The 24,475-nt window shown below is 38.7% G+C and overlaps 1 protein-coding gene and 1 long non-coding RNA gene across 8 annotated transcripts in view; one reads left to right on the top strand and one right to left on the bottom strand.

Annotated features, from left to right (window-relative positions):
• Positions 1 to 15,902, bottom strand: part of RANBP17 (RAN binding protein 17) — a 328,773-nt gene extending 312,871 nt beyond the window's left edge. For 6 of the 7 annotated variants that reach the window (XM_028497353.2, XM_028497354.2, XM_028497356.2 and 3 more), the window contains exons 1-3: positions 15,780 to 15,902; positions 5,828 to 5,974; positions 1,139 to 1,229 (exon numbers count right to left, since the gene is read on the bottom strand). In XM_028497353.2, coding sequence (XP_028353154.1) covers positions 1,139 to 1,229; positions 5,828 to 5,974; positions 15,780 to 15,797 — 256 coding nt within the window. In that variant the 5' untranslated portion in view covers positions 15,798 to 15,902. Of the gene's footprint in view, positions 1 to 1,138; positions 1,230 to 1,828; positions 1,905 to 5,827; positions 5,975 to 15,779 lie in introns of those variants that run through there. The other variant, XM_028497358.2, reaches the window with a different exon arrangement.
• Positions 15,903 to 16,033: 131 nt separating this feature from the next.
• Positions 16,034 to 23,589, top strand: LOC114487440 (uncharacterized). Its single transcript, XR_003682541.1, has 3 exons — positions 16,034 to 16,096; positions 18,877 to 18,942; positions 23,564 to 23,589. It is a non-coding gene; the product is annotated as an uncharacterized lncRNA (long non-coding RNA).
• Positions 23,590 to 24,475: the final 886 nt, after the last annotated feature.

The raw sequence follows: 24,475 nt of genomic DNA, 5'->3' as shown, positions 1-24,475 counted from the left end.
GGAGCACAGGCTCCGGACGCGCAGGCTCAGCGGCCATGGCTCACGGGCCCAGCCGCTCCGCTGCACGTGGGATCCTCCCAGACCGGGGCGCGAACCCGGTTCCCCTGCATCGGCAGGCGGACGCGCAACCGCTGCGCCACCAGGGAACCCCCAAGCCTGGTAGGTTTTTTTTTGGTAGATGTTCTTTATCAAGTTGAAGGAGTTTCCCTCTGTTATTAGGTACTTAAGAGAAATATCAGTCAAACATATGAGGCAAATGACAAATCATTGTGGGATCTGACCATTCAAAAACTGAGCTTAAAGAACCATCATATATAATACTACACTTCAACTTTTCTGTTACACAAATATGAATCATGTAAACCTTGAGGATGGAGAGCAGAAATGAGTCAACAGTCTATTATGAACAAAGATAACAAAAAAATTCCCATACCTCAACTATCAGAGTTTTGTCCATATGAAAAACAAACTCACACACTTAAAATATGAAAATACATTACTTCTGAAAGCATATTGGTACTTTATAGAATCAATTTTCCAACTAAATTAAGTTCCAAGCACTGTTCATCCATATACACATTATTTTCCGAATAAGTAGGAATCTGCTTTTGATTTTATATGCATCCCATATGATTTTGATATAGGATCCTGAGAAATGCTGGAGAGTAGACTTCTTTCCCATCATTTAGTTGTAAATGATGTTAAGATAATCGCTAAGAGCATGGACTCCACAAAAATTGTGTAAGTTTGAATCACAGCTCTACTTCTTGCTAGATGTGTTATGATCTTGGGCACATTATAGAGCCTATCAAATCTAATTTCCTCATTTACAAAATGAGGATAACAATAGTGCCCATCTCAGAAGTTTGGTAGATAAAATGAGATAGCGCAAATCTTAGTAAATAGTATAGACAATAAAATGCTAGTTATTATTTATTATCAAACTAAACAAATGTTTTTCTGACAACACATTTTTGTATAACACATCGTTGTTTATCACTACATGTGTAAAGGAGACTTGACTAATCTTTAAAAATGACAGTAAAATAACTTGCATGCCTGTTAACAGTTTAGCATATTTAAAAACAAAAATTATTTTTAAAGTGCAATTTGATAAAAAGCATAATAAACCACTTACTGATATCTATTCTTTGTTCAATCGGCAAAGGACTGACTCGGCTAATAAGTTTTGAAAGACATGTTGCTGCAAGGAGTTGAGCATAGGATGTCTGTAAAGAAATATAAATTTTAATAGATTAATCAAAATACTATGATAAGGGGACTTCCCTGGTGGAGGAGTGGTTAAGAATCCGCCTGCTGACGCAGGGGACATGGGTTCGATCCCTGGTACGGGAAGATCCCACATGCCGCGGAGCAACTAAGTCCATGCGCCACAACTACTGAGACTGCGCTCTAGAGCCAGCGAGCCACAACTGGTAAGCCTGCACGCTCTAGGGCCCGCGTGCTACCGCTACTGAAGCCCGCGCACCTAGAGCCCGAGCTCCGCAACATGAGAAGCCACCCAGCTCGCCGCAACTAGAGAAAGCCCACGCACAACAATGAAGACACAATGCAGCCAAAAAAAAAATACTATGATAGGAACTTTTCCTAAGCAATATTGGGAATTTTTCTGGTTTTCCAAACTGGCAGATTTACAAGGGATAAAATACACAAACACACACACACACACAATCCCTCATAAGGGTGGGGTAGTTGAGGAAGGGATAGGTAGCCTTTTCAAACGGCAAGCAGTTGTTGGGCTACTAGAGCCGATCCTCCGCAAGGAGAAAAAAATGATTAGGAGCAAGTTCAAATAAAATACACTTACCATGTCTACATAGTCCTGCATGTTCTGCCTTCTGATTATCTCTTCAAATTCATCTGGTTCCACTCTTTGCTATCCTCTGACCACAACAGCCCTCTTTCAGTTCCTTTCAATGCCTTTCCCACCCTGGCCTCCCCACTCCTTCAGATCCATGCTGGTTGTATTCACTCTGATCATCAATTGTCTTAACTTAATAGCATACTCAATCCTTCAAAATCTGATTCAGTTATTCACTCTACCCCTAGCAATCTCTTGTAAAGATAGCCCTATTTTTTTTTCTCTAGACCAGAGATCAGCAAACTAAGGCCTGTGGACCAAATCCGGACTATTTTTGCAAGGCCCATGAGTTATGTATGGATTTTACTATTTTAAACAGTTGGGAAAAAAATCAAATAATATTTTGTGACATGTGAAAAGTACATGAAATCCAAATTTCAGTGTCCATAAATACAGTTTATTAGAACACAGCCCCATGCACATAGTCTGCTTGCAGACTATGACAGCAGAGAGTCAAATAGTTAAAACAGTATATGGCACTCCTGCCTCCTACTGCTACTCAGTGCACTATAAACCGCAGTGATGTGCTTATTAACTTCACAGCACAGAGTGCCATGAGGATCACCATGACATGACACGCACCTTATATTATTACCAGTGCATATCTGTTATGTCAAAACAAGAAAAGATAGAAAGGCACTTCAAATGTCTAACTTTTAAGGCACAGTGGAATGTGATCATTTTGTTATTGAATCAGATAGCAAAGCAATGTGCTTTTTATGCAATTGTACTATAGCTGTCCTAAAAGAATACAACATATGTTGACCATATCATACCAAGCACTCATGTCAGTATTCCTAACTCACAGGTAATCAATAGTCAGAAAAAAGGAGAAAATTTAAGACAAAGTATCTATAACAGTGAAATTTCTCCATAAAAAAATAAAGTGAGGCTGCAACCAAAGTTAGGTTTTTTTTGTTTTTTTTTTTTTTTGTGGTATGCGGGCCTCCCTCTGCCGTGGCCTCTCCCGTTGCGGAGCACAGGCTCCGGACGCGTAGGCTCAGCGGCCATGGCTCACGGGCCCAGCCGCTCCGCGGCATGTGGGATCCTCCCAGACCGGGGCGCGAACCCGGTTCCCCTGCATCGGCAGGCGGACGCGCAACCACTGCACCACCAGGGAAGCCCCAAAGTTAGGTTTTGAAATGGCTCATTTGTTAGCCAAGTAAGGAAAGCCACTTACCAACAGAGTTAATTAAATCACCATTATTTTATTGCAGTAGCCAAAGTTACACATGCAGAGAACATAAACTTCAGACTACTAGACTTTCAGTGAGAATAAGGCCCAGACAGTTGAAGATATTAGAGCAACATCAAAATTCAATTTCAAACCAGGCAAATGATTTGGAGGTTCTCCCTAGTTCTTCATGAGTTACAGACGTTACCAGCATGTACTGCTCATACTGTTACCGACATTATCTGTTTATTCCAGAAGTCAATGCTAAGTTTGAAGTGACTAAAGAATTAATCTCTATGAAGAGTCTGCATGCAATTACTGGTAAGAATATTTTGAAAGAAGTTGAGAAAATGCTAATTCTGTACAACCTGAAGTAGTTGCTAAAATGTGCCACAAGTGGTGGTAAAAAGAAAAGACTTAAGTGGACAAATTTACAAAGCTTGTAAAAATGTAAGAGACTAAAGCCTGTGGTTATTCATTTTATTATTCATCAGTAGGTACTTTGTAGTAAATATTTGAATCTATCATGTGTTAATGAATCAGTAGTGTTAACAGTGGACTTCAGGGACTTCCCTGGCAGTCCAGTGCTTAAGACTTCGCCTTCCAGGTACTTCCCTGGTGGTGCAGTGGTTATGAATCCACCTGCCAATGCAGGGGACAGGGTTCAAGCCCTGGTCCGGGAAGATCCCACACTCCACGGAGCAACTAAGCCCGTGCACCAAAACTATTGAACCTGTGCCTAGAGCCCACGAGCCACAACTACTGAAGCCCGCGCACCTAGAGCCCATGCTCCGCAAGAAGAGAAGCCACCGCAATGAGAAGCCCACACACTGCAATGAAGAATAGCCCCCACTCGCTGCAACTAGAGAAAGCCCGTACGCAGCAATGAAGACCCAATGCAGCCAAAACTAAATTAATTAATTAATTAAAAAAAAAAAAAAAGACTTCGCCTTCCAATGCAGGGGGTGCGGGTTCGATCCCTGGTCGGGGAGCTAAGATCCCACATGCCTTGCGGCCAAAAAACCAGAACATAAAACAGAAACAATATTGTAACAAATTCAATAAAGACTTTAAAAATGGTCCACATCAAAAAAAAAATCTAAAAACAAAACAAAACAAAAAAACAGTGGACTTCAATTCACTTTCATGATTTGGAAATTTCTGTCAGAAATAGAAGCTGAAAATTCTGACTTGCTCTACTACACAGTAGTTCAATAGCTTGGCAGTGGTAAAGTTTTACTGCAATTTTTTCTTGCTCAGGACTGAGACTGAAATTTTTCTGAATGAGAAGAACCATTTTTATCCACTATTGTTGAACATTAAATAGCTTTTGAAGTTAGTTTTGCTTCAAACTTGATGTCTCTTAATGAATTCAACCTAAAGTTACAAAATTGTCTAAAAGGCAAACAGTGCTCAGTACTAATGTGAAACTTAAAATGCAATAAAGTTACTCTAATCACAACTAACATTGATTGAATCACAAGTAATATCAAGCTGCTTTATATATTTTCCACACATCAAATATTAAAACAAGTAGCAAGATCTCCATTGCTGAGTATATTTTCTGAGCTCAAACTACGTTCCAGCAGCACTTTTTTTCAGACCTTGTTGCAAATGCAAAGGAAATTTCCATATTTCAAAATCCATTTAACTGAGCAATTGAGGAGCCTCCACCTAACCTTCAATTGGAAGTGAATAATCTAGAATGTAATGACATCCTAAAAGACAAATATCAAGAGAAGTTTTAATAGAACTCTATACATGCCTTCTAAGTGATGAATATGCTTAATTAAAATCATATGCTCATCAGCTGATATCAATATTTGGTAGTACCTATCTGTGTGAAGAGACATTTCCAAAGATGAAATCTGTAAAATCTCATTACAGATCAGTATTAACATATGGTCATTTGTAACCAATGCTAATGATAGGAAATACTAACTCTGAACCCCAGTTAAGCAAAATGTCATCCCCAAAAGAATAATTCCATTCTTTTCATCAGTAGACTTATACTACAAAAAAACTGTACTCAATTATTGTATTTTAAAATTCATAAATAAAACTTTGTGGAAATTTGTTTTCTCTCTTCTAATAGGCATATTTATAAAACATCCTTGATTTTGCCTCTTGGCCCACAAAGTCTAAAATATTTACAATCTGGCCCTTTACAGAAAAAGTTTGCCAACCTCTGCTCTATAGATCCTACAGTCTCCTACTGTAATGCTTACCATATCATTCCATAGTTCTTTATTTATAGTGATACATCTATGCCTTCCCAACTAAACTATGAGTTACTTTAATGATTGTAAATAAAGCAGGTAGGTAGTACAGTGCCTGGTTTTACATTTAAATACTTGCTAAAGGATGTTGAATGAATGGCTATGAATCTCTAGAAGAGAGGCAGGCAAGAAGTAATCAGCACTCCTCTGAATCATTCCTTCACATTTCAAAGTTAATTACAATCTGCCTCTCCCACCTAGATTTTTAATTCCAACTTTCTAAAAATGTAACTTTTGCCACTGGTAGAAGACATAAAAAGGGGCCAAGAGGAATCACGAATGTATTTTGATTCATGCCTATTTTCACCTCCTGGGCTCTTCCCTAAGTTTTCTTTCCAGGCTTTCTAATTCTTCAACAGTGAAATAAACTACAGTAAAAAGACATATGGTAATACCTATCAGTTAGCCTACATTGCTAACCTACATGCATTCATTAACACTGACATATACCTACAGATCTTTCATTGTTAATTGCTGTTATCAAATACTTACTGTTCCTTGTTCTAATAAAAGTTGACACTTGCTGAGACATTCTGGGCTGTCAATAAGTTCCAGGAGTGCTTTCTCAGCCTCTATTCTTTGTGTAAGATCAGTCCCTATGTAGAGATGAGTACATAATACTTCCAATTCAGCCAAACTCTTAAGAAGAAGAAAAAAAAAACAAATTAACATTTTACTTGAGTGAAAAAAAATAAGGTAAATATATTAATCACAGGAAACAAGGAATGCAAATATCATGTGTGTATTCGTCAAATCAATAAATGCTTATTGAGCAACAACTACTTACTAGGGGTCACGGTGGTGAACAAAAAAAAGGCAAATCTCCTACCTCTAAATTATTTAAATTGATAGTTCTGTGATGGAAAAGTAAGAGTACAGAAAGAGGAGGACTTATCTAATTCGAGGGGTTTAAAAAGGCTGGCCTAAAGTATATAGTAACATTTATGCTGACCTGAAAGGGTGAGCCATATGAAAAAGACTAGACAGCAGTTCAGGCAAAGAAACAGCATTTACCAGAGGCCAGAATAGAGCTTAATCATTTCAAGGCATTAAAAGGTCAGTATGATTGGTAGACAGACAGCCAGGAGGAGTTGCCAAAAGAAGCTAAAGAGATGGGTAAGGGGAATTATCATGTGCAAGTTGCAGACATTATGCCAATTTACATTCTTTTTCAGATTATAAGAACTTCAATGGTTCCACCTATATAAAAGAAAAGATATAAATATACGCTGATGTGGGTCTTCAGAACTAATGACTCATAGTGCTGCAGGTGAACTATGGCATGATTCTCAGGAACTATGACTTGACCCCATGTTACTTATAGCAGTGTAATAACTAGCTATCATCTTGTAGGCTCCTATTTTACAGACATAAAGAATAATTCATTCTGGCTATCATCAGAAAGAACACAAATAACAAATGTTGGCAAGGATGTGGAGAAAAGGGAACTCTCATACACTGTTGGTGGGAATGTAAAGTGGTGCAGCCACTGTGGAAAACAGTATGGAGGTTCCTCAAAAAACTAAAAGGAGAACTACCATATGACCCAGCAATTCCACTCCTGGGTATATATCCAAAAAAAAAAACCCACCAAAAACACTAATTCAAAAAGATACACGTGCCCCAATGTTCATAGCAGCATTATTTACAATTGCCAAGATATGGAAGAAACCTAAGTGTCCATCAACAGATGAATGGATCAAGAAGATGTGGTATATATATATATACAATGGAATATCCCTCAACCATAAAAAAGAATGAAATTTTGCCACTTGCAGTAACATGGATGGACTCGGAGGGCATTACGCTAAGTGAAATAAGTCATACAGAGAAAGACAAATACTGTATGATATCACTTATATGTGGAATCTAAAAAATACAACATACTAGTGAATATAACAAAAAAGAAACAGACTCACAGATACAGAGAACAAACCAGTTGTTACCTGTGGTGTGGAGAGAGGTAATATAGGGGTGGGGGAGTGGGAGGTACAACTTACTGGGTGTAAGATAGGCTACAATGATATGTTGTACAACACAGGGAATATATAGTCAATATTTTATAGTAACTGTAAGTGAAGGGTAATCTTTAAAAATTGTATTAAAAATATATAGGGAGGACAAACAAGTCAATTTAAAAAATAAAAATAAAAAAGAATAATTTATTCTGTTTATAAATATAATCTAATCTGAAGATATAGGACATGTGGATAAAATCTGAAAAAAAATTCTAAATTAGTTCAGTATTCCTCTCAGCTTTAGAGAATTCTTGTTAAAGGTGTCTTACTAAAACTACTTCAGTTTGAACTTAGAGAATTATTCTTTAGAGGACAGAAAAAACTGGCACAGCTTTCAACGTCAGGTGGGCATATGAAGGTAATGGGATATTCATAAAGAAATACTATTTTTTATCCTTTCTGACCTGAATTTTTATGTGGCAGCCTTACAACTACACTAATCTAAACATTCTGTCAAATGCATATACCTTTGCCTAACAGGAATACATAAGAAACCCTGAAATGAAACCTCCTCTAGCTCCCTTTATTCTTTTTACTTCTCTCTCCTTAGTTTCTTTATGGCATTTTCCACTTCTCTATCCAGCTCAGAGCCCAACATCTCAGACTAGGGAATTTTTTGCTAGAGCGAAAATAAAAGTACAAAAGAAAGGTTTCAAAAGGATAAATTAAGATAAAGGACGACAAAAATGAACCACATTTTAAACATTTCCTCTACCTAGATTGGCCCAAGAAGCCCTCGGAGTGCTACTACATACCGTTCATCATATTAAAATGCATAGAAAATTTATGGTTCATGAATACATATGAATTCCCATATTTCCTCCAAGGGTAAGAAACACAAAAATGAAAAGAGCTACCTTTTTCCCTCTCATGACTCATGATCCACCTCAGAAACCTTTTCCTTCATCTAATAAATCTGAAGGGCTAAATTTTAGAGCTGATAATACCCAGAATAATTTAACGATAAACTGATCCTGCTGTCATGCATTCATCTAGGTCTACGAGTCTCTGAAGAAGCAGACTTTTTGAGTGTAAAAAAGAACGAAGCCAGAAATACTGAGAAAACCTAACTGCTGAAAAACAAAAGGTCGGCTGGGAGGATTAAATGAGTTAGGGCCACATAACTTCTGGCACACATTACACACTACAAACGTTGGCTGCTTATTATTAGTATCACCTACTAAGAATATTGTAATAGGTGGACTTGTATCCTCCTAAAAGATATATCCAAGTCCTAACCACCAGTACCTTTGAATTATTTGGAAATAGGGTCTTTGCAAATCCTTAATTAAGGATCTAGGGATGAGATCATCCTGGATTTAGGGCGGGCTCTAAATCCAATGATTCATAAGAGACAGGGACATTTGAGATGCAGAGACACAAGAGAAAAGGTCATACAAAGGAGGCAAAGATTGGGGTGATGCATCTACAAGCCAATGGACCATGGACTGCAAGCAGCTATCAGAAACGAGGGACAAAGCATAGAACAGTTTCTCCCTCAAGGCCTCCAAGAAGAGACCAACCCTGTCAGCACATTAATTTCCGACTCTGGCCTCCATAAGTACAAAAGAATAAGTTTTCTGGGACTTCCCTGGTGGTCCAGTAGTAAAGAATCTGCCTTTCAATGGAGGGGACGCGGGTTTGATCCCTGGTCGGGGAACTAAGATCCCACAGGCTGCGGGTCAACTAAGCCCAAGCACCACAACTACAGAGCCCACGCACCCTGGAGCCTGCACACCGCAACTAGAGAGAGAAAACCTGCACGCCACAACTAGAGAGAAGCCTGCACGCTTCAATGAGATCCCGCATGCTGCAACTAAGGCCTGACGCAGCCCCCAAAAATAAAGAAAATAAATAATAAATAAAATAAAATAAAAATATAAAGCTATAATAGCTCCTAAAAAAAAAAAAGAATAAATTTTCATTGTTTTAACCCACCCAGTTTGTGGTAATTTGTCACAACAGCCCCAAGAAACTAACACAAACATTAATATTAATCAATTCAGTGGCACCTAAGTAAATCTATTTGGAAAGATTCTGAAAAAGTTCTGGAATTTTGTCCTTTTGGCTATGCTGATTTAGTGAACTCCAACAGAGAACAAGTCTGAAGTGTATTTAAAAGTATTTGTTTACAACAATGTCCCAAATGCCTTTCAAATTATTAACCACCGAAAGGTAGTGAAAGATAAAAAGGTAAAGGTTTGAACTTTCTCTTAAGAAAGACTGAAACAAAGTGGAAAAAATTAAGTTATTCTTTCACTGTAATGATAACAATTAAATAAATGCCTGGCATACTACTGATAAATCTTTTTAGAGAAAAGGATACATACACAAAGATCCTTACCCCGTTGGAAAAGCATTATCTAAACATTTCAAGTAGTTAAACTTGTGATGACTGCTGACCAAGCAATCTTCTGATTAGCATTTGATTTTCCAGAAAATCTGTCTATAAAGAGAGACTATTTTTCATAGTGAACTTATAAACTGCATCTTAGTTTTATAAACTGATGTCTGAGAATATGGTTAACATAAGAATGCCTCAGAGAAATGGATCCCTTCTCAACTTGTTGACAAATCGGGCTTGAGTTATTAAAGCTTCTACATGGCTTCATATCACCATAAGAAGCCCATATAAATAAATAACAGGTAAAACAAGTAGAATTGGATATCACCTAACTCCCACCGATAAAGTATCAAACATAAACAGACAGCACCCAAATTCCACAGCCTAGGAGACAATGACATAATCCTGCCTACAGTCTAAATATCTTCCAAGTTATTCTGGGCTCATTTCTGCGCTTTGCACTTGACATACAATTAACCAGTAAATGATGTGACTTCTTTCTACACAGTAATTCCCATCATGTATCCATCAACAGGTAAATGCCTAGTAAAAGAAGCAAGACAAAAAGAGTATATATTATATGGTTCTATAGTGAAAGAAAGCAGATCAGTGGTTTCAGGCTGGGGAGGGAGGAGAGAGTGGGAGAAAAGGATAGGGAAGCAGCAAGGGGGGATTACAAAGGAGCATAAGGAAACTTTGTGGGGGTGATAGATATGGTCATTATCTTGATTTCCGAGATGGTTTCACAGTTAATATACTTATGTCAAAATTCATCCAAAAGGACATTTTAAGTATGTGCAGTTTATTATTTGTCAATTATACCTCAAGAAAGCTGGAAAAAAATGAAGGTTTTTTTGTCCTAGGGAAAAATGTCCCCTAATAATAAAACAATAAATCGATGAACCACAAAAAAATCCCAGCTCAATTAAATTTAAACTCTTTTCAATTACTTCCCTGTATCTTTCCTGCCTTCTGGAATTAAGCTTCCTGACTACCATTAATAGAAAGTGCCTTTATCTTAAAGTTACTCATTTTCCATAAACTCTTCGTTTTTTCCTCCCTTTACTACCTTTTCCCGAGCATACCTGAGGGCTTATTTCTGGGCCTCTTAGAACTCCTCCTTCTACAATGAATTGGATCATATTTGTTTTAGTGCTTTATAGGTTTACAAAAGTATTTCCATCTTCTATTTTTTAAACCAATTCTAAAAAGTAGACTCCTGTAAAGTACATATTTTTAGCACACCCATTTTACAGACAAAAAAAAGAACTGAGGCTGAGAGATCAAATACATACATATACACAGATATATATCTACACACACACACACACACACACACACACACACACGTTGCTCAAGGTAAGAGTAAATGGTCAATTCTGAGCCACATACAAATCTGTGGGCCCCAAGCACATGTTGTCTCCTCAGCACCTTGCCATCTTACCACCCTTTACTTTAGTCATCATGTACCTGCAGGTGATGTCCTAGTCCACACTTTCAACTGTCTATTCACCACTTTTATATTTATCTACAAACTTCTTCTTCTTGGAAATCCAGAAAGATGTTGAAAACAGCCCCAAAATGTCAGGAACTGAATTGAACATATTTCCCACAGATTTTCACATCAAGTGTCCCTTTGTTTTCAGTGGTTTCGGAGGTATAGACCAGAAACTAGACTTACAATCTTGATGTTATCTTTTACCTTTCCTTCACCTTAGTCCCTCCTATATAGTTAAGAGTATGGCCTTGCCCAAACAAAAAGTCTGGCCTTTGCCCTCAGATTCTGGGAGGTAATCTATGTCTATGATAGGAATGTTTTTGTTCAGAGGGGGGCGCCCCCCCCCACCGTGTGTAGCAGACCACACCCCATAGTCCTAAATTGGTGGCTGGCCACACCAAAGACCAACCGTGTGTTTTAGGGTGGGGACGTTAGATTGCTCAGTATCATCTGACCTAAAGACTGAGCTCAATCATGTGGCAACCAACCAGTCAATCAATGACTACATAAAGAAGCCCCAAATAAAAACTCCAGAACTCAAAGCTCAGGTGCACTTCACTGGTTTGCAATACTTGGTGCTTACTGCCACACATATATGCTGGGAGAGTAACATGTCCTGAGGACAACAAAAGCTTTGAGAACCTTCCCAGATTCTGCCTTATGTATCTCTTCTTTAATCAATTTTAATCTGCGTACTTTCCTGATTATAAACTGAGTATGATAGCTTTCAGTGAATTCTGTGAGTTCTTCTGTTAAACTATCAAACCTGAGAGTGGTACTGGGAAACCCCCAAATATGCAGGTGGTGTCAGAAGTGAGAACAGTCTTGCAAACTGTGCCCTCAAACCTCGCGGTTTGGCTAATTCCACGTACCTACCTAATTTATCACAAAGCCCTACCAACTCTTTTAAAATGACTCAGACTCAACACCTCTACATGATATTCATAGACAGTAGACCAATAGAAGAGTATTTTCCAACTGTGGCCTACAGTGCCCAGGATTTCTTTAGGGGCTTCTTTGGGAATCAGAGTGGAAGCTTTGGAACCTGTCCAATTACTTACTAAGTGACCTCAAGCAAATTAAATTTTCTAAACCTCACTTTTGAAACTGCAGGTAGTAATATCCACCATCTAAAATAATTGTGAAGATTAAGACAGAAAAGACGAGAGAAAGCTTAATCCAGCTCCTGGCACACAGCAGATTTACACAAATTGTAAATAATCTCTTCAGTTAATTATAAAACACTACATTGGTCTTTTGTCTATGGTTTCCCCCATTCAACTCCATACAGGATGATCTTTTCCAAACCCCTTTTTCATCATGTTACCATCGTATTCAACTATAATAGTTCACAATCACATCTAGATCATATCAGGTATGCCTGATCATATCAGAATGCCTGGCTGGCTGTTAAGCATGACTATACTCCCAGGTTCTGGAATAATCCTGAAAGCTAAAAAGATCAACCAACTGCATCTCCTAAATTTTTCCTAATGTTATCTCTTGATTCTCATCAAGGTCCTTCTGTTAAATCTAAAGTGCCTACCTCCTACTTGGTCCCAGAAATATCTTTCCTCACTCTGTCCCCTACACTCTAATCTGGACTGTTTCCTCTCAGATAATCCAGATCCATTTCTTCCTTTGGGACAGAGTACCCTAACCCATAGCTTCCTAACCAGAATGCATGTGCCTTGAATGGGTTATAGTATGTCAGGGACACTGATCCCCTTGTCCTCCAGTCAGGCTTTTGGTTATGAGCAGTTTATGTCAATGAACCACACAATTACCATTTTTTATGTACTCCATGATGTGAAAAAGACTGTGAAGCAGTGACCTAACTTCCCCTTACATAAAGCCACTTATTTACTTATCAAAATGGCATAATTTTTCACCAACTACCCTGTTGGGTAGATGACAGTAAGATATTGGTATGAAAGAATGTGGAACCATGAGTTATTAAGACTACTCTAATTCTGTAGCCTTGGGCAAGTCACAATTGTTCTAAGATTCAGTGTCTTCGGGGATAAAATGTACATACGCACATAAGTAGGGGGATTGGCTCCAGGACACCCTGCAGATACCAAAGCCCAAAGATGTTCATGTACCTTATATAAAATGGCATAGTATTTGCCTATAACCTCTATACATCTTCTCAAGTACTTTAAATCATCTCTAGATTACTTATAATATCTAATACAATGTAAATGCTATATAAATAACTGTAAATTCAATGCAAATGCTATGCAAATAGTTGTCAGTGTGCAGCAAATGGAAGTTTTTTGGAGCTTTCTGGAATTTTTAAAGTATTTTCAATCTACAGTTGGTTGAATCCACAGATGCAAAACTCAGGGATACAGCAAGCCGACTGTATATGCACACCTCTCAAGCTAGTTGTAGGGCTGAACATCTACAAGCACGTGAAAATTCAAAATGCTAGGTACCAGTTATCATTAGTAATAAATGCTCCTTGAGTTAACTGGGTAACAATATGATCCATATGCTGAAAACAATTCAAACTGAGAAGGTTCAAAGCTTAATTCTGGCCCCCCAAATCATCAGGTCTTTCATTTGTCCAACTCCAATTTTAAGCTTCCCAGAACTGCTGTGAAATACATTCCTAGGAAACCAATTTGGGTAGTTTTGGCATTAGCAGCTAATTTTTCCACCACTACCTAAGTATGAAGAAATCTTCCAGACTGGGTAATTTACTATTATGCATCATCTTTCCAAGTCTGAAACCGTTCCAAACTTCCACCACAGTTTTTTTTTTTTTTTGGCTGCGCTGGGTCTTTGATGCAGTGCGCGGGCTTAGTTGCATGTGGTATCTTCGTTCCCTAACCAGGGATCAAACCCGCATCCCCTGCATTGGAAGGCAGATTCTTAACCACTGGACTGCCAGGGAAGTCCCCAAAACTTCCACCACAGTTTTTAATTGCCCTCAAGATTTACACCTGAATTATGAACATCTGTTTACCTATTTACAATCCCAAAGTCCTCCCTGTGAAATTCCTCCTGTGAAGATTTCCAAAGGGCATATTTACTAAAGTGGTAATAAATAACATTATTCTGACCTGGAGACCCTTAGAAATGGCAAGGACTCAAAAGGTAATGTGTCAGGCTTACTACCTCCTGAGCTGTCAATTACCTGATAAGAGTGTGGCTGGTTGAAAAGAAAAGACCCTTTGGAAGAATCAATAATTAAGTAATGAGTCACTGTAGTCACAGGGGATCCAAAGAAATCTACAAAGGGTTGGGACACTTAGATACACTGTCACCGTATTATGAGATTGCCTACCTCTCCAAGGTCATCTCCTGCCTCCACAGGCTTCCCTGCTCCCTTCCCTTTTATATGAACCTTAAGCTCCAGCGCCAAACCGAACTTCCTGAAGTGTGCCATGTTCTTCCACAATTCTTTGACTTGGCTCACACTGTCGTTTTGCCTCTATACCCTTCTCTTCCTCTTCACCTGGCCAACTGCTACAATTCTTTCAGTATCCACTAGACTGCAAGTTTCCTGAGTGTACAAATCATAAAGTTTTGCTAGAGCTATATCTTAAGGGCCTAGCAAAGTAGGAACTACAATAAATCAGTGGATGAACAGAAGCTAAAAAAAGCTTGCCTGAGAAGCACAGCAGCTCTGCCTCACTCCTTCCCAACACACACACACACACACACACACACACACACACACACACACACACGGTTGACTGCCCCTTTTCAATGTTCCCATGATATCCTGTGATTAATTCTATCATATCATTTTTCACATGCACTATAATTATCCGTGAATTCCATGAGGGCAAGTATGGTAAGATGATGTAATCCTTTATCCCAGAACTTTGCACCGTGCTTGAGACACGTGGGGGGCGGGGGGAGGCTCTATAAATGTTTGTTGTATGAATAACTGGATGCATATGCTAGAGTGCCCGAGAATACGTGAGCCTTCCTCCAGCCCGCGTCCCATCCAGACCATCTCTGCGCTCCCAGCGCGCGTCCTGCCCCCGTTTCCTCCTCCAATGAAGCTGCTGCAGAGCCCTCCTTCGCAACTCCCCATATACACAGCCCCTGCCCGCTCTGGCCAATTAAAGTCCAACTGCTGCGCCCTCCATCGGCGGACCCAGGCCCCCTTCTCGAGCTCCGTACGAACTGTGTGGAGGCAGACGATGGAACCGCGGCCCACGACGCGGCGGGAAGACTGGTCCGGCCGGGCTCCCACCTGCTAAGGCGCCGCCGAAGCCTCCGTGCGCGCCGTGCGGCGGCACCGAGGAGAGCGGGCTCCCACGCGGCCGGTCCTCAGCATCCGCACCTCCCCCGAGGGGCGAGCTCCAGCCTGGCCCCTGCCTCTCCACCCGTCAACCCCAAGCTCTGGCCGCCCCTTCTTCGGGCCCGGGCCCAGGGTGTGCAGCCCAAGCCAGTGCGTGGGTCCCTGGCCGGGGACGGGGGCTGGGGCTCCGAAGCACCGGCCCGCGACCCCGCGGCCTCCGCCAACGGCCTCGGCCCTCAGTCTCCAGACTCCAGCGTCCCGCCGGATTCCCGGGGCGGCTGACCGGCGGAGCGAGAAGCCGCGGCGCAAAGCGCACTGACCTGAAAGTGCAGCGCCATCTTCCCGGGAGGCGGCGCCAGTCGGCGCCCCGAGCGCCCGAGGGGAGGGAGCGTAGGCGGGCGCCGCAGAAGCCCCAGCAGCCCGCTGGGTCCCTGCGCCACTCGGTAGCTTGCTCGTCGCCTCGGCCGAGCTGCCGTAGAGTTCGAAGCTCCGGACTGGGCGGGGCTGACGGGGCGGGACGGGGTGACGGAGGCGGTGCGCGCGGGGCGGGCCCGAGAGGGGCGGGGCCGGGGCCCAGGAATCTCGACCGCCACCACCCCCACCACCCCTCCCCGTTCTCAAGCTTCAACTACCTCAGGTGAGTCATGACTTCAGACCTCCGGCCCTTGAGGCAACAACCACCACCTCCCAACTGTCAGCCATGACCCCTGACCTTACATCTCCCACAGACTGTCTTGACCTCTAACCCCTAGAGTATAGCTATTGCCTACGCCTTCTAACTCCCCTATCTCCACATCTTTTCCTGTCCCCTAACACCCACTTGCCAATGACAGATCAGCCATAACCTTTGACTCCTACATGCCAGCCGCTGTCCGTGATCCCTGACTCCCAGAACCCAGCTTTAACTTTTTAAAAAACTTTATTTTGGTTAAAATTAAACTGACAGTATCTATTACATATTGTTAAGTTATAAAATTCTAGTTCACTTCTTGTCTAGATTTCATTGAACATGAACTTATATTTTACACTGAATGATTCCATTGGAATGAGAATTTATTTGAGGAGAAGTAGGTCAAAGTGACTCCTTTCTGAAGGAGTTCCTCTTGAAGTTTGACACTTCCAGTTGGGGTCATCGTACTTTAGTGTGAAAAATTCCTTTAATACCTCTTATAATTCATGTTTACTAGTGGCAGATTCTCTCAGCTTTTGTTAACATGAAAACGTCTTTATTTCACTTACATTTTTAAAGGATAGTTTTGTTAGGTATAGAATTCTATTTTGGCTTTTTAATTTTTTTTTCAGCATTTAAAAAATGCCTTTCTCTTGATTTCTGGTTACCATTGTTTCTGTTCAGAAATTAGCCATCAGTCTGATTGCTGCTCCTCTGAAGGTAATATGTCTCCTTCTCCCACCCCTGGCTGCTTTAAAATTTTTCTCTTTCTTTTGGTCTTTAGCAGTTTGAGTGTGATATAACTCGTGTGTGTGTGTGTGTGTGTGTGTGTGTGTTCCTGCTTGGGGTTCATAAAGCTTCTTAAATATGAGATCTGATGTTTTTTTTAATCAATGTCTGAAAATTCCCAGTCAGTATTTCTTTAAATACTGTTTCTGTCCCTTTCTCTCTCTCTTCTCCTTCTGAAACCCCAAGTACATGTGTGTTAAACCTTTTAGAGTTTTCCATATGTCTCATACTCTTTTCTGTATATTTTGTCTTTTTTTCTTGTCATGCTTTAATCCACATATTTTTTACTGACCTTTCACCCAAGTCAGTTGAAACTCTATTCTGCTGTGTCTGAGCTGGTATACAACCCCTCTGTTGAATTCTTAATTTTAGTTATAATATTTTCAGTTCCAGAATTTTCATTTGACTCCTTCCTTTCCATTCTTTGAATAGATTCCAAGGCTCTGGTGAAATTCTTTATCATTCCTCTATTTTCTTGAACATTTTAATTACATTATGTAAAGCCTGTGACTCATAACTCCAATATCTGAATCAGCTGTGAGTCCTCCTGGCTTTTAGTATTTGGTCTTATTTTTTTCAAGTGTGCCTCAATAATTTCTTATTGAATGTCAGACAGTGTGGAAGAAAAACTGTAGAGGTTCTGGATGATATCAGCTTTCTCCAAAGAAGGTTTTTAAAAAATTTTTATTGTAGTAGGCAGGTAGAATACCAGAGGATCACTTCAATCCTATAAGACTTGGCTTTAGGCTTTTAAATTCAGGTTTATTTCTGTTTTACCCTTATTCCTAGGTCATGGTCCTCAATAGATCTTACAACTAAAAGCCTGGGATGTTTACTAAGACACCTTCACCCTGTAGGCTTGAACTCTTAATCCCTGTCTCCCCATCACTGTGCAGCTGCTGAAATTGCTGTTCGACTCTTTAGATGCTGCTCTTCTGCTGAGTTTCTTCTGCTGAGTTTCTGTAGTCTCTCCCTGCAGGTATACATCTTAAGAATTGACTGATGATTTGAGGGATATCTGTACACAGATTTTGGGGCTCACATCTCTGCAGTTTGCTCCTCTCTAGGATTTTGTCCCTGGAATCTCAGCTGCTTTTGTTCCCAGACTCCCATGTCTGCTCCTGGCCTATTGAGATCGCTGCTGTCTATTTAGCTCTGTTACTCCTTGTGCCAACTGGAAAATGCTTTTGGGGTGGGAGGGGAAGGGATGGGAAAAGCTGAAGTAAATGTGGATCTTGCCCTTAGTGCTTTCATGCTCTCAAGGATTGAAGCCAATTAAGTCCTGCTTTTGTTGGTTTTTCTCTAGTACCTTCAAGCAGTTGTTTTATATATATATATATATATATATATATATACTTATATATTTGTTGTGTGATATGTTGTTAATATATGTTAAATTATTGTTAAATACATATTTATTTCTTTATAGCTGTTAAATATGTATGTATATTTATATTTATTTGTCCTGTTTTTATAATTATTTTCAGTGGGAGGTCTAATCCAGCATAAGCTAATTCATTATGACCAGGCTATTTGCATCTTCCATTCTTTACCCTTGATTTTCATAGCTCATCCACTCCTAAACTTTAAAATCTTTGATACCTTCGTCCTGCCATTTTGTGCTCCTAATTCCTAAAGATTTTGATTCCTATATTTTAACTTTCATTTCCATGTCGCAAGACTTTTGATATCCAATCTTGTTTGTGATTCTCACATTCCAACATTTCTGACTCTCACATCCAAAGCACCAGCGTTAATTTCTGACCTCCCTATTGCACCTGCCACACAATAAATACCCCATTATTTTAACTGACTATTGCTTTTGCCTAACTTCTAGATCCCAACCACATTTTAAACCTACAGTTTTAAAGTAGTACTTCTGTTACCTCAATTTTTAGGTCATTAAGAGAGGAACAATTACTTGAGATTTGACCATTTGGCATTTTTTCCCACTCCAGAATATTCTTGGGGCAAGTATGAGATTGTGACAGGAACAGCGGCTGACTGTTCTGCGGATTCACCAGGTAATTCTGGAAATGAGAAGCCAATTATTTTTTCCTTTTAAATTTGAGTGACCACATAAGATTTCTGTTTAATTAACACTCCCTTCCATGATTTTCTATCAGCAAAATATGCATACAACTCCATATCTTTTTTTGTCAATTAACAAAATTTAAGATAGAATTGTGTCACTACAGCTATTAAAATTAGCGCAGAAGATGCTTCAGGATGTCAAATAATTCATTTCTGTCACAAAACTCAATTAATGGAGGGACATTTAGAGCCCTTAGGAATTACAAAATTATCTTCCTTTATGGCAACTAGCCTTCTAAAAAAGACAGATGGGTCTTTAATCTTTGTATCTTTTTAGGGGATTCAATTAGCATTTGTAATTCTGGTGCTTTAGGAAATTCACCTAACAACTCTGAGTTTTGATTTGTTATTTCTAAGGTCAGGATAACAGTAAGTCTATAATTCAAAGATTTTACAAGAAGTAATATTGAGATGAGACAGTCAAGCACAGTGGTTAGGAAGAGAACATGGAGCCAAACAGCCTGGGTTAGGATACCAGCTGCCTCACTTACTAGCTGGTAAACTTGGTGAAGTTACTTAACCTCGCCATGCCTTCATTTCCTCAACTGTAAAATGGAGACTAATAGTATATATCTCATAGGTTGCTGTGATGACTACATGAGTTAATATATATAAAGTACTTAGTGTGTGGTAAATAATAAGTGCTATATAAATACTAATTTTATTATCAAGTAAATTCATATTCTCTGAATATCATATTTAAATCAATATTTTTAATGGAGTAGCATTATAATTTTAATCAAACAGAGTAAATTATTCTACACTTTTTTACTTTGTGAATTTACTATCAAATTGGATATTTCCTCATTGTCCGTCCTGCCCCACCCAGCTTCTCAATCCTGAAAGTTTTTGAAAGGCTCTGACATTACCTACATTAACAGCATTTCTATCTCATGTTTTCATAAATGGTGGGACTGAAACTTCCAAATATCCAACTAAAATTCTCACTTTATGAATACTTAAAATGTAAAACCTATTATCAATCATTTACTTCAGTAACATATAAACAAAATATAGGAAGCATTAGTACACATTTCCCTTAACTTATTCTACAAATGTAATTTTATTAAACACACTGAGTAAGATTGCTTAATACGTCAATAAGTTTGGGAAATCCAGCAGAGGGCAGGCGGGTAAGAGAAACAGGAGGAGAATGAATCCAATAAATTCAAATTTACGTAAAACCCCTTCAAACACAATAGTTATATAAAATATTTACCTGTGTATATTTCTTTCATGTTGGTTGATTTCAACTATATTTTTGTTTTGTTAAGTCATTAACTTTAAACTTCATTTATTTAAATAGCCAGTGTGAAACCAGAGTAAGAAAAAAAATTTTTTTCTCCACTAATGTTATGGATATGAGTTATTTCACAATCTTGACTATTACATATATATTAAAAACTATACATATTTTTTCTTTAAATGATTTTTTACTCTTAACTCACTGCCAATAATAAAGGTATACTGCTGTGTATTAATAATGCCATTATTTTGACAAATAAAAATTAATGTTTCTCATTCTGTACATTGCCTTATATTACTTGCATATTAATTCCTCCACATAATAATAGTTTAAGGCATTGATTATGTAAGCAAGATAGTAGCATTACTTAATATGCATCTTAAAGTTACCGCTAAGCAGGATCATGATAAAATGTGACCTGATATGCAGTGCTATTGGATAAATAAAGCAGTATAACCTTTCTGAAAAGCAATTTTGCAATATGTATCAAGAACCTTGAACATGTTCATCTTCACCCAACTTCTAGAAAGTGATTCTAACAAAAAAGCCTAAATTTTTAAAAAGTTTTATATGCAAAGATATTTATTATAGCATGATTTACAATAGGAAAAAGCAGAAAAGCTTAAGTAAACTGTGTTACATCATATGGCAGAATCCTATACAGTCATGAAGAATTATATTTATGGAGAGTTTTGTAAAAAAAATATGGAAAATGCTGTCTTACAAGGTTAAGTATAAAAGGAAAAATGGAACAATTTATCATTTCAATCAAATGAAAAAAGGCATAGAAAAAAATTAATGGAACAGAATACAAACAAATATTAACAGTGCTGTCTTATAAATGGTGGAATTAACAGGTGATTTTTTTTCTTCTTCATCATGTTACTGTGTTTTCAAGGTTTTCTAAAATGTACATTATTCATTTTTATAATGAGAGGAAAACTTATGGTATAACAAAAAGTGACACCAAAATAGATTACTGTTAATCTCATTAAGGAAGTACTTACTAAAGAAGTGTTGATGGCAGGTGTATATATTTGGAAGAAAGACCAATCAGAAAAGCTGAACTTGACCAGGCGGGCACTACTGCCACAAATCTTTTTTGGAATAAGGCAAAGTGTGGATGTGGTATGTGTGTGCTTGTAACTTTTTTTAAAATAATGCAATCTTAAATTGAAATGGAAAATATAGGACTTCCCTGGTGGCACAGTGGTTAAGAATCCGCCAGCCAGTGAAATGGAAAATATAAAGTGTGTAAATCCTAGGGGAATAGGGCAGAAAAAAAGAGCTATCACCAGTCATAGCCCGTTTTATGCACATAGCTACTTCCCAGAAATAGGCATGTCCCCATTTCAAGTGTTTTTTTTCTAAAAGATATCCATAAAATACGTTTAAGGCTGTATCAATGAGAGCAATACTGTTTAATTGTTTTTAGAGTAAAATTAATTTGGACTAAAATATAAAATTATGTCCTTCACATACTAACATTACTTTGAGCAGGCAAAAGCTATACCATTTCTTACAACCCAAGCCCCTTCCTTAAGGGTCAACGTTTTCCTTTTGCTAAGATTTATGTTTTAAATTTACTGTGAGGATACCAAGCTGAGCAGGCAAGTCTCTTACTATAAGGAAAAACAAAAGCACCTAAGAATATCTCAAGGAAAACCAAGTTGTGAACTTTTTTCTTTCTCCTTTTTTTTTCTGCCTCCCATCTCCCCTGCCCCAACACACATTAACACCTTCCCCACGAGTAGCATATGTCATACTGAGGAGCTTAGGAGAGATGATACCCATATTAAATCCTTTCAAATTGCCGAAATTTATTTTAAAAGAGTATTTCTATCATTTTCTCCTGACTATAGAAGAAATCCATGATTTTTGTATAAAATTTCATGGTACAGAATTGTATAAAATCAAAAGTAAAAATTACCAAGAATAGCAGCCTCTCAGAAATAACCTATCTTAATATAGCAGCATATGTCCTTCCATGCCTCTGTCTCTACACATACATATGTGGGCAAAAAAATTTCTGAGATCATGCTATAAAACTGGTTTGTACCTTGATTTTTCTGCTTAACAATATATGCATTTTAGGTATTTTTCAATGTCAGTATTATAGATCAACCTCATTTCTTTTTTAACAACTCCGTATTCCTCCATATGTATATACTATGATTTATTTAATCAGTGCTCTACTGAGAGAAATTTAGGTTTGTATGATTCTTTTTACTATCATAACTAAAGCATATAGTAGCAATGTTAAGTGAACTATCAGTATTCTTTATAACTAGGAGAGGCAGAGACAAAATTTTGCCCTCAGGACATCTAAAAACACTGCTCCAAAAAAGCTTTCCCAGGTTGACTTGTACATAAGTTGATTATACGTAGAGTCTTATGTTGTATGTTGACTTATACATGTAGTTCATTGTTCACCAAGAACACTTCTGAGCGTAAAAGGGGGAACTATTAATGCATACTCTGTGCTAGTCCTGAAGCCATCCGGTAGGTAGAGCAAGGTTTATACCAGCTGTGGCAAAAGAAGGCTGGGGGAGCCACTGTGGGCCAAGCAGGGTGAAGAGGACTTCTGTGTAGAGGGCTGGTTGGCAAGCCTGTCAGAGCCTGAATGGGGTGAGGAGAGCATCCCATCATGAGAGTGGTCCTTCTTGGAGTGTCAGAGACTAGCAGGGGAGGAGAGTATCCATACAGAGTTTTGGCCTCTTGTGGGGGTTTGGAGCCCAGATACCAAGGGTATCTGTGCATTGAGGGCATGGGTTGGGGGCACAGTGCAGGATTTTGAAGTTCAACAGGCCCGAGAAAGGAATCTATACAGGGGTGGGTTAGGGGCTAGCTAGGCATGGGGAGTCAGAACCTGAGTAGGGTGAGGAGAGTGTTCATATGGAGTGGTGTTCTATAAGGGGTGTCAGAGCACAAGTAGGGAAAGAGGATATCAGTGCAGGGGAGGAGTTGGCAGTGGAGTTGGGAAACTGATTGCATACTGGGAAATTGAGGAAATAAATACATTAATAATACTGGAAGCCAGATTTTTCACTGTGGGGAAAAGGGAGTTACAAATACGGAAAGGGGGAAAACTAGAATGAACCCTGTGGTGTTGGATTGGAATTAGAAGTATCAGTGAAAATTTGTGGTTTTCAGAATGTAGAGATAAATATAGAAATAAGTTTAGGTGTGTGTGTATACCTGCATATGTACCCTACAGAGAGTTCCTGAGGTCAGCAACACCCCAATAATAATGAGAACACCTAACATGCAGAACTTGGCCTCTAAATATTATTTTCCATTTATAGGAACCAGCCACTTGGAGAAACAGCTGATTCCAAGTTGGGGTATGTAAGTACAGAATATGTTTGGAACATTTTGGGGTGCCAGAAAGTAAGGAAATCTTCAAAGAATGAAGGGGGCCAGTCAAAAGGACATAAGAGCCAGCCTGAAGGGACTCCCACTTGCCAAATCTAGGAAGAGTCAGGCATCAAAATAAATAATGATAGTAATAGATTATAACTCATTGAATAAAATAAAAACCCTTAATAATATACTAATATTAGTCCATGCTAATATAAGTAAATAAATGAATAAATTGAAAATTTGATGAAGAATGGAATATTTACATAGTCTCATTGTAGTTCCTCATAAAATACTACTTAAAGAAAGCAAAAAAGAGGAACTTTTCAGTGCAAAAATCTGTCATTCACCACCTTGATTGTGTGATTAATGTAGATAATATTAGTAATGGGACAAATCTAAATCATGTGCCACTTGACAGAATGGAGTAATAACACAGCATCATCTCTGTGATAGTCTCACAGAAGATGCATATGCTGAATCTAACCTTGAAACATTATGATTAACATCATACAAACTCAAATTGAGAGACATTCTACAAATACCAGGGTAGTGAAAGTCAAGGAAAGGCTGATCCACTAAGAAAACTAAAAGAGAAACAATAATTTTAACGCAATGCATGATTTGAACCGGATAATTTTACAATAAAGGACATTTTGGGGATACCTGGCAAAACTTGAATGAGATCTAAGAATTAGAAGGTAATAATGTATCAATGTTAATTTCCCAATTTCGTGGTTGTATTGCAGTTATGCAAGAGAATGCCCTCAGTTATAGAAAATCAACACAATGTATCGGGGGATAAGATAATTGTGCTTCTTACAATTGGTATGTGTCTTAGGTTTGAAGAAGTTAAG

Source organism: Physeter macrocephalus, chromosome 2, assembly GCF_002837175.3.
Source record: "Physeter macrocephalus isolate SW-GA chromosome 2, ASM283717v5, whole genome shotgun sequence".
NCBI classification, from domain to species: domain Eukaryota; kingdom Metazoa; phylum Chordata; class Mammalia; order Artiodactyla; family Physeteridae; genus Physeter; species Physeter macrocephalus.
The sequence above is the reverse complement of the archived record's forward strand: the minus strand, read 5'-3'. Positions and strand labels throughout refer to the sequence as shown.